Below are 11,999 nucleotides of genomic sequence, written 5' to 3'. Positions count from 1 at the left end.
AAAGACCTAAATTTTAAAAACTCTTGAAAGAAAACATGGTATAAAACTTCACAACAGGGCGCCTGGGTGGCTCAGTGGGTTAAGCCTCTGCCTTCAGCTCAGGTTGTGATCTTGGGGTCCTGGGATCGAGTCCCACATCGGGCTTTCTGCTCAGCGGGGAGCCTGTTCCTCCCCTCTCTCTCTCTGCCTGCCTGCCTACTTGTGATCTCTCTCTGTCAAATAAATAAATAAAAATCTTTAAAAAAAAAAAACTTCACAACATTGGACTAGCAGTAATATCTTAGCTTTGACACTAATTACAGGTAACAAAAGAAAAAATAGACAAATAGGACTTTATGAAAATTAAAATTTTTTTGCGTCAGAAGACATTATCAACAGCATAAAAGGAAAACTACAGAATGGGAGAAAATTTTTGCAAATCATATAGCTGGTAAGGGATTGTTAATCAGAATATACAGAGAACTCCTGGAACTCAACAACAAAAACAAAATCTGATTGAAAAGTAGGCAAAGGACTTGAATAGACATTTCTCCAAAGAAAAAGAATGGCCATTAAGCACATGAAAAGATACTCAGCATCACTGATCATTCAGGAAACGTAAATCAAAACTACAATGAGATATCACCTAACACCTATTAGGATGGCTATTATCAGGAAAACACAAAACGAGTGTGGCAATGATGAGGAGAAACTGGAACCCTTGCGCACTTCACAAGTGGAGAATTATTGCTTAATAGATAGAGAATTTTGATTTTCCAAGACGAAAAGAGTTATGGGAATGAATTGTGGTGATGGCTGCAAAACAATGTAAATATGTTTAATTACCACTGAAGTGTTCACTTAAAAATGGTTACGTTGGTAAATTTTATGTCACATGTATTTTAACATAATTCTAAAAAGAATACAAGAGTTATGGAGATGGATTGTGGTGATGATTGCACAGCATCATGGATGTATTTAATAACCACTGAACTGTATACTTAAAAATGGTTAAGAGGGTAAATAAAAGATTAAAAAATTAGAATAAATTCCAATAAAAAATTGGGAAAAAATTACAAAAATCTAGATATATTCTGTTTGCAGTTTCCCAATGTGTCATGACATTTCTGCCTACTATGCCTTCATGCAAGCTTTCCCTTCTGCTTGAGTCCTTGTCTTTAGTCCTCCTCAGCTACTCCTACCCATCCTACAAAGTTCAAGTGTCAAGAAGACCTTTTAACCTTTCTAGGCCAAACTTTCCTTAAATTCTAATGTGCATATAAATCTGAGCATCACGGTAAAATGTACATTCTCATTTACTCAGTCTTAGGTAGGGTTTGAGAGTGCACTTCTTCTTCTTTTTTTTTTTTATTTGATAGAGAGAGAGAGAGAGATCACAAGTAGGCAGAGAGGCAGGCAGAGAGAGGAGGAAGCAGGCTTACTGCTGAGCAGAGAGCCCGATGCGGGGCTAGATCCCAGAACTCTGAGATCATGACCTGAGCCGAAGGCAGAGGCTTAACCCACTGAGCCACCCAGGTGCCCCTGAGACTGCACTTCTAATAAGTTCCTAGGTGAATCAGGTAGTGGTGATTTATGGACCACATTTGAGTGGGAAGGCTTTAGACTAGCAGTTCTTAAACTTTTTGTCTTAGGATCCCTATATGCTCTTTTTTTTTTTAAAGATTTTATTTATTTATTATTTTTTTAATTTATTTGACAGAGAAAGAGATCACAAGTAGGCAGAGCAGCAGGCAGAGAGAGAGAGGGAAGCAGGCTCCCTGCTGAGCAGAAAGCCTGATTTGGGGCTTGATCCCAGGACCCTGAGATCATGACCTGAGCTGAAGGCAGAGGCTTAACCCACTGAGCCACTCAGGCACCCACCCCCTCATATGCTCTTAAAAATTGAGAACTCAGGGACGCCTGGGTGGCTCAGTTGGTTAAGCAGCCTCAGTGGGGAGCCTGCTTCTCCCTCTGCCTCTGCCTGCCACTCTATCTGCCTTTGCTCACTCTCTCTGTCAAATAAATAAATAAAATCTTTAAAAAAAATTGAGAACTCAAAAAAAAATTGAGAACTCTAATGAGCTTTTGTTTCTATAAATTATACCTATCAATATATATCATGTTAGAAAATGACATGATGGGTGTCTGGGTGGCTCAGTGGGTATAACGTCTGCCTTTGGCTCCGGTCATGATCCTTCGGTTCTGGAATTGAGCCCTGTATCAGACTCCCTGCTAGGGAGTCTGCTTCTCCCTCTCCCTCAGCCCTCCACCTTCCCTCATGCTCTAGCTTTCTCTTGCTCTCTCTCTCCAATAAATAAATAAAATCTTAAAAACAAAGAAAATAAAACTGAGAAATATAAAAAATATTTAATTCATTTAAAAATAATAATATTAAGCCCCTTATATGTTAGCATAAATAGCATATTTATTTTTATAGATATCTCTTTTTTTAAAGATTTTACCTATTTATTTGAGAGAGGGAGCAAGCATGAGGGGGGGAAGGTTAGAGGGAAGAGCAGACTCCCCACTGAGCAGGGATCCTTATGCAGCACTCGATTCCAGGACTCCTGGATCATGACCTGAGCAAAGGCCAGACATTTAACCAAATGAGCCACCCAGGCCTCCCTGCAATATCTCTTTAATATCTGGTTCCACTCTATCATAAGCGACAAATCCAACAGGTTTAAAATTTGTAAGGATATGGTTGAACTTGGGCACCATCAATCAACTGGGTAAAATGGATATTATGGATATCTATAGACTACTTTATCCAACAACACCAGCATATACATCTTCCAGCTCATGTAAAACATATACTAAGATAGACCACATTCCTGGGCTATAAAACATCCTGACCAAATTTAAAAGAGTGGAAATCATACAAAGTCTGCTCTAGACCACAACAGAAGTAAAATAGAAATCAATAACAGAAAGATAGCTAGAAAAATCCCAAAATACTTGGTGATTAAACAACACACTTCTAACACATGTGGTCAAAGAAGAAATCCCAAGAGAAATTAAACAATATTTTGAACTAAATGAAAATGAAAAGAGAACTTAAGTCTGTAGGATGGAGCAAAAGCAGTGCTTAGAAGGAAATTTATAGCACTGAATGCCTATATTAGAAAAGAAGAAAGATCTAAAATCAGTCACCTAAGCTTCTATTTTCAGAAACTCTAAAAAGAAAATTAAATTCCGAGTAAGTAGAAGAAAAGGAATAATAAAAATTAGAGCAGAAATTTATGAAATTGAAAATAGGAAATCAATAGAGAAAATCAATTAAACCAAAAGCTGGTTCTTTGAAAAGATCAATAAAATCAACAAGCCTCTATCCAGGCTAACTAAATTAAAAAGGGAAAGGACACAAATTCCAAGATCAGAAATGAAAGAAAGGATATCACTACAGATCCCCTGGACATTAACAGAATAGTAAAGTAATACAATGAACAATTCTATGCCCATGAATTTGATAGCATAGATGAAACTGACCAATTCCTTGAAAGACTCAGTCTGCCAAAACTCACATGAGAATAATTAGACAACATGAATAAACCTAATTAAAGAAACTGAATCAATTAAAAATGTTCCAAAACAGAAAGCATCAGGCCCAGGTAGATACACTGGTGAAATCTACCAAACATGTACGGAAGATATTATGCCAATTTTCTACAATTTCTTTCAGAACATAGAGCAGAGAGAATACTTCCTAACCCATTATATGAGGCAAGCATTACCCTAATATCATAACCAGACAAAGAGATTGCAAGAAAAGAAAACTACTGACCAATATTTCTTATGAACAAAGATGCAAAAAATCTTCAAAAGTTAGCAAAAAAGTTAGCAAATAGAATCTAACAACATGAAAAGAATTATATAATGAGATTTATTCCAGGTATGCAAGCTGGTTGGACATCAATCAATGTAATTCAGCACATCAACAGATTAAAGTAGAAAAGTCCCATGATCTTATCAATTAGGTGTGGCAAAAACATTTGACAAAATCCAACACCTATACATGTTACTCTCAGTAAACTAGGAATAGAGGAGAATTTCCTCAGATTGATAAAAACTATCTATAAAGAAACCCTACAGCTAGCATCATACTAAATGGTGAGAAATTCAAAGCTTTTCACTAAAATAAGGAATAAGGTAAGGATGTCCCCTGTCACCACTGCTTTTTAATATCATACTGGGAGACTCTGATAATACAATAAAACAAGAAAAGGAATCAAAGATATGTAGACTGAGAAGGAAGAAATAAGTCTGACTTTGTTCATAGACGACATGATCATTTATATTAAAAAATCCAAAAGAATGAACCAGAGAACTCTTCGAACTAGTAAGTGATTATAGCAAGTGAAAGGTCCCCCAATGATAGGTTCGTGATCAAAGGAACGAGACTGATACAAAGCGAAAGTCAAGCAAAGCTTTATTTTGCGCCAAGCATCAAGAATCAAACTGACCATTCAGGGCCGCCTCTTACAGTGAGGGCGACCCCTCCCAGCCTCATAGACTAACTTTTATAGAGCAAAGGCCATGTGGTTGAGCCTGGCCACACACAGGTGGCAAATGAGATTGTAACACACAGAGAAAGCTGCACAATCATGCTAGGTCACACACGGGTGGCCAATTGAATTACAATTCACCCCATAGTAGCTATTTGAACGAGCCTATCACCTTGGTCAGAATTGGTGCCCAAAGGCGGGGCCCACACTCCTTGGTAGCTAGGGACACAGTATGCCCGCCCCACTGATTGGATTTCTCCACCTGGCCCGACTCATCCCTGCATTCGGGCTCTGTTATCTCCACCTGACCTGACCTGACCCGCCCTTGTATTTGGGCTCTGTTATCAGGGACTGGTCCGACCATATTTTACTGGCTTCCCGGACTTGCTATTAAGTAAGTTCCCCTGAGTGGGGGGTGCAGGATCAGTTTAAGTTTTACTGCATAAACAACAAAATCACTGTTTAACAGGATGGAATCGCTCTGGCTAAATAGGCCCTTACAGCAAGATTGCAGAATACAAGACTAATATACAAAAGTCAATTGCTTTCCTATATACTAACAACAAACGGGGAATTTGGAAGTCAAACTGAAATATGTACATTAGCAACTCCTCAAAATGAAATAATTATGTATAAAACTAATGAAATATGTAAAAGACCTATTTGAGGAAAACTACAAAATTCTGATGAATGAAATCAAATAAGAACTAAATAAATGGAGAGATAGTCCATGTACATGAATAGGAAGACTCAGTATTGTTAAGGTGTCAGTTCTTTCTAACTTGATCTATAGATTCAATGCAATCTCAAACAAAATCCTGTTATTTATTGATATCAACATCTGATTCTCCATTTTTATGGGAGGCAAAAGATTCAGAATAACCAATAGATTATTGAAGAAGGACTGATGCTACCCCTACTTCAAGGCTTACTATAAGGCTACAGTAGTCAAGACACTATGGTGTTAGCAAAAAAATGGACCAATAGATCAACAGAACAGCATAGAGAGCCCAGAGAGTTCCACACAAATATAGTCAATTTATCTTAAAGGAGCAAGGACAAGTAATACAATGGGGAGAAGATAGTCTTTTCAACAAATGTTCTAGAATGGCTACACACCCATGTCCAAAAAAATGAACCTAGACACAAACCTTACACCCTTTACAAAAATGAACTCAAAATAGATCACATTTAATTGTAAAATGCGGGTGCCTGGGTAGCTCAGTGGGTTAAGCCTCTGCCTTTGGCTCGGGTCATGATCTCAGGGTCCTGGAATCGAGTCCTGTTGGGCTCTCTGCTCAGCAGAGAGCCTGCTTCCCTCTCTCTCTCTGCCTGCCTCTATGCCTACTTGTGATCTATCTCTGTGTGTCAAATAAATAAATAGATAAATCTTTAAAAAAATGTAAAATGCAAATATATAAAACCCCTAGAAGACAGCATGGATGAAAATTTACATGACATTAAGTTTTGCAATGTCTTTTTAGATACAATGCACAGCAGAATACATGAAAGAAAATAGATAAGCTGAATTTCATTAAATTTAAACATTTCTGCTCTATGAAAGACAGTGTCAGAGAATGAAAAAGACAAGCCATAGACTTGAAGGAAATGTTGCAAAAGACACATCTGAGAAGGACTCTTCTCTAAGAGTATATAAAGACCTCTTAAAACGCTATATGGTTCCAACTATATACATTTGAAAAAAAGTAAAACTATGGGAGAAAGTAAAGAATCAGTGATTTCTAGGGGCAAGAGAGGATGAATAGGTGGAGCACAGATTTTTTAGGTTGGTGCAACTGTTCTTTATGATGCTATAATGGTGAATACACATCATTATAAATTTGTCCAAACCCATAGAATGTACAACAGCAAAAGTGAACCTTAACATAAGCAAGGATTTTATGTGTTAGTCATGGGTCATTGTAGGCTCAGCAGTTGTAACAAATGTACCATTCTGGTGCAGGGTGTTATAATGGGGGAGACTATTGCATGTGTAGGGGCAGGCTGTATATAGTAAATCTTTGTACCTTCTGCTCAATATTGATATGAATCTAAAACTTGTCTAAAAAGTAAATCTATTTTTTAAAAAATTCTAGCTCAGTGAAGATACCAGACTATCATATCTCCTTCTGCATTAGAGCTCCTGCTGTCAGAGAAAAGCAGAGGCAGACAGAAAATAAAAGTAGTGAAGGCAAATTTTATTCAGGACCTGTTGCAATAGGGGAAGGGGCAACCTCACTATAGAAATGGACTCTATCTGAATACAAAAAGGATGAGTGTGGATTTATGGGTATGGAACAAGGTGGGATCAGTGGATAGAAAATTACTAAGACGAAACATCAAGGCTAAGGGGAATTCTGGCTAAACCTCTTTGATAAGATTTTTGCTGAAGGTGGGCTAAGGTTATCCAATACAAGTGTGGGGTTAAAAAACTGATGCAGATTTTTGCTAATACTGGAATAAATAGGCCAAGGACAGAACTCAAGTTTAGGGCCTTGAGGACTTTAGAGGAGCCTGACTAGAGTTTGGTCAAGGAGCGTCTTTGTCACTGCAATAGCCCTTGTTTAATACTTTTCTTTTTAAAGATTTGATTTATTTATTGACAGATGGAGATCACAAGTAGGCCAGAGAGGTGGGCAGAGAGAGAGGGGGAAGCAGGCTCCCTGCTGAGCAGAGAGCCTGATGCAGGGCTCGATCTCAGGACCCTGAGATCATGACCTGAGCCAAAGGCAGAAGCTTAACCCACTGAGCCACCCAGGCACCCCATCCATTCCCTTGTTTTACATATTGAGAAATACCAGGATGAAAAAGTTGTAGTCCTTCTCATACCTAACAATGGCAACTGTATATGATTCAAATCCTGATTTTAGCCCTGATTAACCATGTGAATCTATATTTCTAACTCTTGCAAAATGGTATTACAATATACACCTTTCTGGGCTCTTATATGTCTGGCTCAGGCTAACAGATGTCACTTATGACACATATTTGAAATTGTGTTAAATATTCATATATAATTCCTAGTGACATATAATACAATAATAGATCCATTTATTTTCATTGTTACATATATTCTAACTAAGCGAAATCAATGACAGCTACATAAAGTGGTTTTTAAGGAGGGTCTTAAAGGATGGCATAATTCAGCAAGAAGGAAAAAAGCATGGCAGAAGGTCAGAGGTGAACAAGCATAGTGAAAACTGAGGGCATAGAAAGTAGTGTAAAGATGGCTGGAGTTGGAGTCAACTGGTTGGAGTTGGAGTCAACTCAACATGGAGTTGGAATGTAGGATGCCCGATTGGAGTTGGAGTCATACAGACATAAAATAGGAACCAAATGGTGCAAGCCTTAATGCCAAGCTAAATTCTGAACAACAATTCGATGATATTCTCTGGTCACAGTTTTTCATGGCAGTAGGTGGAGAATGGATTGATGGTGCAGAAGCAAAGGCTTCATTAAGAAGTTATTGTGAGAGTTCAGAGGAGACCAGGAAAATGGCAAGGATGGGGGAGAGGAAGAGGCAAATGCTGAAATTTTTCTCCCAGGGAATCCAATGATTTTACTTTTCAAGCTAGAGAATTAAGTAATGATTTTGGGGGGACATATGAAAGATTCTAATACAAACATGGCATTAGTGATCCCATATGTAGGTGGGAGGCTATTAATGGGAAGGAAGGTTAAGTCTTGCAGAAGAGAGAATGCAGCAAAAAGTTATATTTAATATGGGATATGAGTACATTTATGTAAGTAATTTTGTAGAATAGGGACTCCAAAGTTAAAGTACTCATGCGCATACCAGTTTAACGGAGTCTTACCTCCAAAAATCATTTCTGATACTCACCCAAATGGTCCCATCACTCTCCTTAGGGCTCTCTAAAAACCTCTGGGGGGAGGGAGGGGAGGAACTCATCTCTTACTGTCTTCCCAGCTGGACTCTGGGGCTCCATCAGAGACAAGCTAGATCTGGTAACCAGTTTCCCTAGTGCCTAGCATAGGGTCTTGTGAGGGGGAGAAAAATATCAGTAAATGGTGAATAAAAGAAAGGGAGTCCACCCACTTCTTGTCTTCTGGAGCATTCTCAGCTTTCTTGTTTCCGTTCCTTTGCATATATTGCTTCTTGGGGCTCTTTGTTCATTCAACCAAGAGATCCTAGTCTACCTTAGGCAATGTGTCAGGCCATGCACAGAGGAGGGACAGATGATTCAGCTTGATCAGGTTGTGACAGAAAAAAGCTCAGGGACTAAGAGCACAGAGAAGGTGGCTTACCCAGACTGGAGGGTTTGGGGAAACGAAGATGAGTTTAGGAAGGACACGTGGGAATAATGGTTAGCCTGATGCGAGGTAGAAGGTCCAGAGTGAAGGAGAATTGACCTAAGGTCAGAAAAACAATATGGGGTAAAGGCCTCAGCCAGTGGGAACAGTCTTCTAAGATAACCAAAAGTACTTTATTTAGTTGGCCTGGAGTTTAGAATATTTGAGGGGACAATGGTGCTAATGAGTTAGGGGAAGGTAGTCAGAGTTGTAAACCCATATAAGAATACTTAGTCATAGCAGTCATAACAGTTTGGGAAGCCATGGAAGGTTTAAATGGAGGATTTGATTTATATTTTAAAAAGATTATTCACCTGTGCAAATAGTGGATTGATTCGTTAGTGAGCTTGGGTGTTTTTCTGAAAGAATAAAGGGGAAAAAGCCATTTAACATTTTACCCAAGGGAGTGACACATTCAGAAAAGGGTTTATAAATAGATCACTTGGCAGAAGGCGGTGAGAAGACTGTCAGAACGGTGCACAGGTAAGAGCAGAGACAAGCGGGGAGGGAGAGAGAAGTGGAAGTGAGGAGGCACGGGAGACTGGAGAGGGATTTCTGAGACAGGTACTGTGCCAACTGTCAGAGAGAGAAGCAGAAACTGACGCGGCCCCAGGAACAGCTGCCGGAGGCGGGGAGGGGGGGCCCGGCCGCGTAGCCGGAGCCGCCTACGGCTCCCGGCGCCGGGGGCGGGACCAGAGCACGCACGGCGGCGTGACGCAGGACCGCAGCTGGCCTCGTTCTGGCCGCCGCCGCCGCTTGAGGCGGAGTAGGATGAGGCCCGCGGCCGCGGCTCCGGCGTCGGCAGGGGCAGCAGCAGCTGAGGGCAGCATCTGAGGCAGCCGCGACGGCCGCGCCCCCCCCTCCTGACCTGGATTAGGCCCAGCAGCTCCGTGGCCGCCGCCGCCCCGCGGGGGGGGCGGGGTGGGGAAGTGCTTCGTCTCCCCGCCCCCCCCCCCATTGCCGCCTCGCAAGAGGCAACGGCCGCGACCCCCAGCAGAGCCCGCGGCCCAGCCTTGAGCCCCCAAGTCCGGGGGCTGGCATGAGTGGCCCTTCGGCGGCACCGGGGGGGCGGGGGAAACGCCGCCGCCTGAGCCCCGGCCGCGGTCCGAACCCCACCTCGCTGACCGAGGCTGACCGAGGCTGAGCCGCGGAGCGTGCGAACGACCCCGCCACTGCTTTCTTCTTTCCCGCAGATCACACATTCTAGCCCCGGAAGATGGGGAACTGCCTCAAATCCCCCACTTCGGATGACATCTCCCTGCTTCACGAGTCTCAGTCCGACCGGGCTAGTTTTGGCGAAGGGACGGAGCCGGATCAGGAGCCGCCGCCGCCATATCAGGTAGGGGAGGGTGTGTGTTGGGGAGGAGGGGGTGCGAGGAGTAGTGGCAGCTCCCGGCCGAGGTTGAGGGGGCTTCGGGCTGTCACTGCTCCTGGCCTCTGCAGGGGCCTGGCCTGGGGGGCGTCGACCCCCTTACAGCAGGGACTGAGGGTGATTGCTCCCCATTCCTAGAACAAGGGAGATACCTTCACCTCCCTTCAGAACGATGTGGGGATGGTATTCTGTCTTTGAGTTCTGGGATTCTAGTATGTGAACATATCCCCTTGGCCAGTGACTGGTGGTTCGCTTGTGGAATTTGGGAATGACATTTTTCTGCCTTTATGTCTAAATCGTGTAGTCTGAGCTGTGAGGTTTGGGGATGATTTCCTCATCGCGCCGCCAACTGGGATTATGGGTTCTGGATAGGTGGTTGTCCCCCACCCCATATATATTGTCATGTATGATCATCCTCTCCTCCCTCCCTCTTCCTGTACCCTGTGTGTTTATGTTAATTGGATCTGGTAGGTGTTCATTTCTCCTACATGAGAAAAGATATTCAAGTGGTGATTTTAGTCCCAGCGACATCAAGAGTTGTTTATATATATATATGTATGTATTAATTTTAATCCCTCCTCCTTTTGCTCCACCCCTATGACACACCTTTTAAACGCGCTGATTCAATAAAACTTGAGTATCTTGAACTTCGGAAACCTTTAAACCTGACTTAAATGCCTTCTGTTACTCGTGGTTCTCCCTTTGTATCAAAGACTTGCTCCTAAACAAATTTCATTGCTTTTGTACTGCAGCATGGGTCCCATACATTTTTGCACAATTAATAACAAGCTAAGACCTCTTGAACTCAAACAGATATGAAGATGTTATAATCCATAATATATATAAAAACCTTTCCTTTACCTTTCAATTTTCAATGATACTGGTTAAAAACTTTTTCCAGAGGGGCTTGGATAGTTAAGTGGATTAATTATTTTCCTGAAGGGGGTTAATTTTCTAACTGGGCAGTCTCCTTTGTTGTTTCATGTGGTGACATCATTATCTAGTGTTATTCTTTTCTCATTTCTTTGTAAACCAGTGTCTCATCGCACCAGAAAAACCTGATCACATATGTTGGTTTTCTGAATAAAACCCTCAGGGTCCTTTCATACATACCAATAAAGTTCAGTCTTAATTGTGGCCTACAGAAGCCTCCATGATTTATCTTTCATATTCTGTATTCCAGGCCTACCAAATACACAAGTGTTCTCATATCTCTTTGCCTTTGCTCAAGCTGCTCCCTCTGCTAGGATCCCTTCCCCCAAGGTCAGCCAGGTGAACATCTAATCCTCTTTAAAGACTCGGCTTTCCTATCACCTCTCTCCCAAATCTCTATATTCTTCTCCCTCCTGCTGTAAATCCATCATTCAGTTGTTTGTGTACCACCCCCCCTTCCATAAGCCACACTAGAACACTTGGGTGTTATGTATGTTCATCATTAAGGCATTTCCTTCTTCCTCCATGTAAGCTGCTTGCTGGGATGGACCTGTGTCACCTGTTATGCTGTTATGCCCCCCCAGTATCCGGCTCATAGTAAATACTTGGTAACTTTTAGGATAAATGAAGACTATAAGACCTTGAGAACAAGGACTATGTCCTCAATGCTTCGTGAAATTATTGGCACTGAAAATGTTGAATGAATTAGTGAATTTGAATTCAGTACCATGTGTTTTAAGTTACACACCTGTTTCTTCCAAAATTGTCACAGGGGAAGTCTTTCATCTTTCTGAATCTTTGAAGCAAGCAAATTGTTTATATTTCACTCTTCATTTCCCTCAGTTATTATAGGACAATATGCTTATTTCAGTTTCATGAGCAGATTTTTTTAGAGGTAT

The 11,999-nt window shown here is 41.4% G+C and overlaps 1 protein-coding gene across 1 annotated transcript in view; it reads left to right on the top strand.

Annotated features, from left to right (window-relative positions):
- The first annotated feature begins 10,009 nt into the window (after window positions 1-10,009).
- RNF11 (ring finger protein 11) overlaps window positions 10,010-11,999 on the top strand; it is a 47,576-nt gene continuing 45,586 nt past the window's right edge. Inside the window, exon 1 of the mRNA XM_047727006.1 lies at window positions 10,010-10,134. Coding sequence (XP_047582962.1) covers window positions 10,012-10,134 — 123 coding nt within the window. The 5' untranslated portion in view covers window positions 10,010-10,011. The remainder of the gene's footprint in view (window positions 10,135-11,999) is intronic.

The sequence above is a fragment of the Lutra lutra genome, chromosome 4 (genome assembly GCF_902655055.1).
Source record: "Lutra lutra chromosome 4, mLutLut1.2, whole genome shotgun sequence".
Taxonomy (NCBI): Eukaryota; Metazoa; Chordata; class Mammalia; order Carnivora; family Mustelidae; genus Lutra; species Lutra lutra.
The sequence above is the reverse complement of the archived record's forward strand: the minus strand, read 5'-3'. Positions and strand labels throughout refer to the sequence as shown.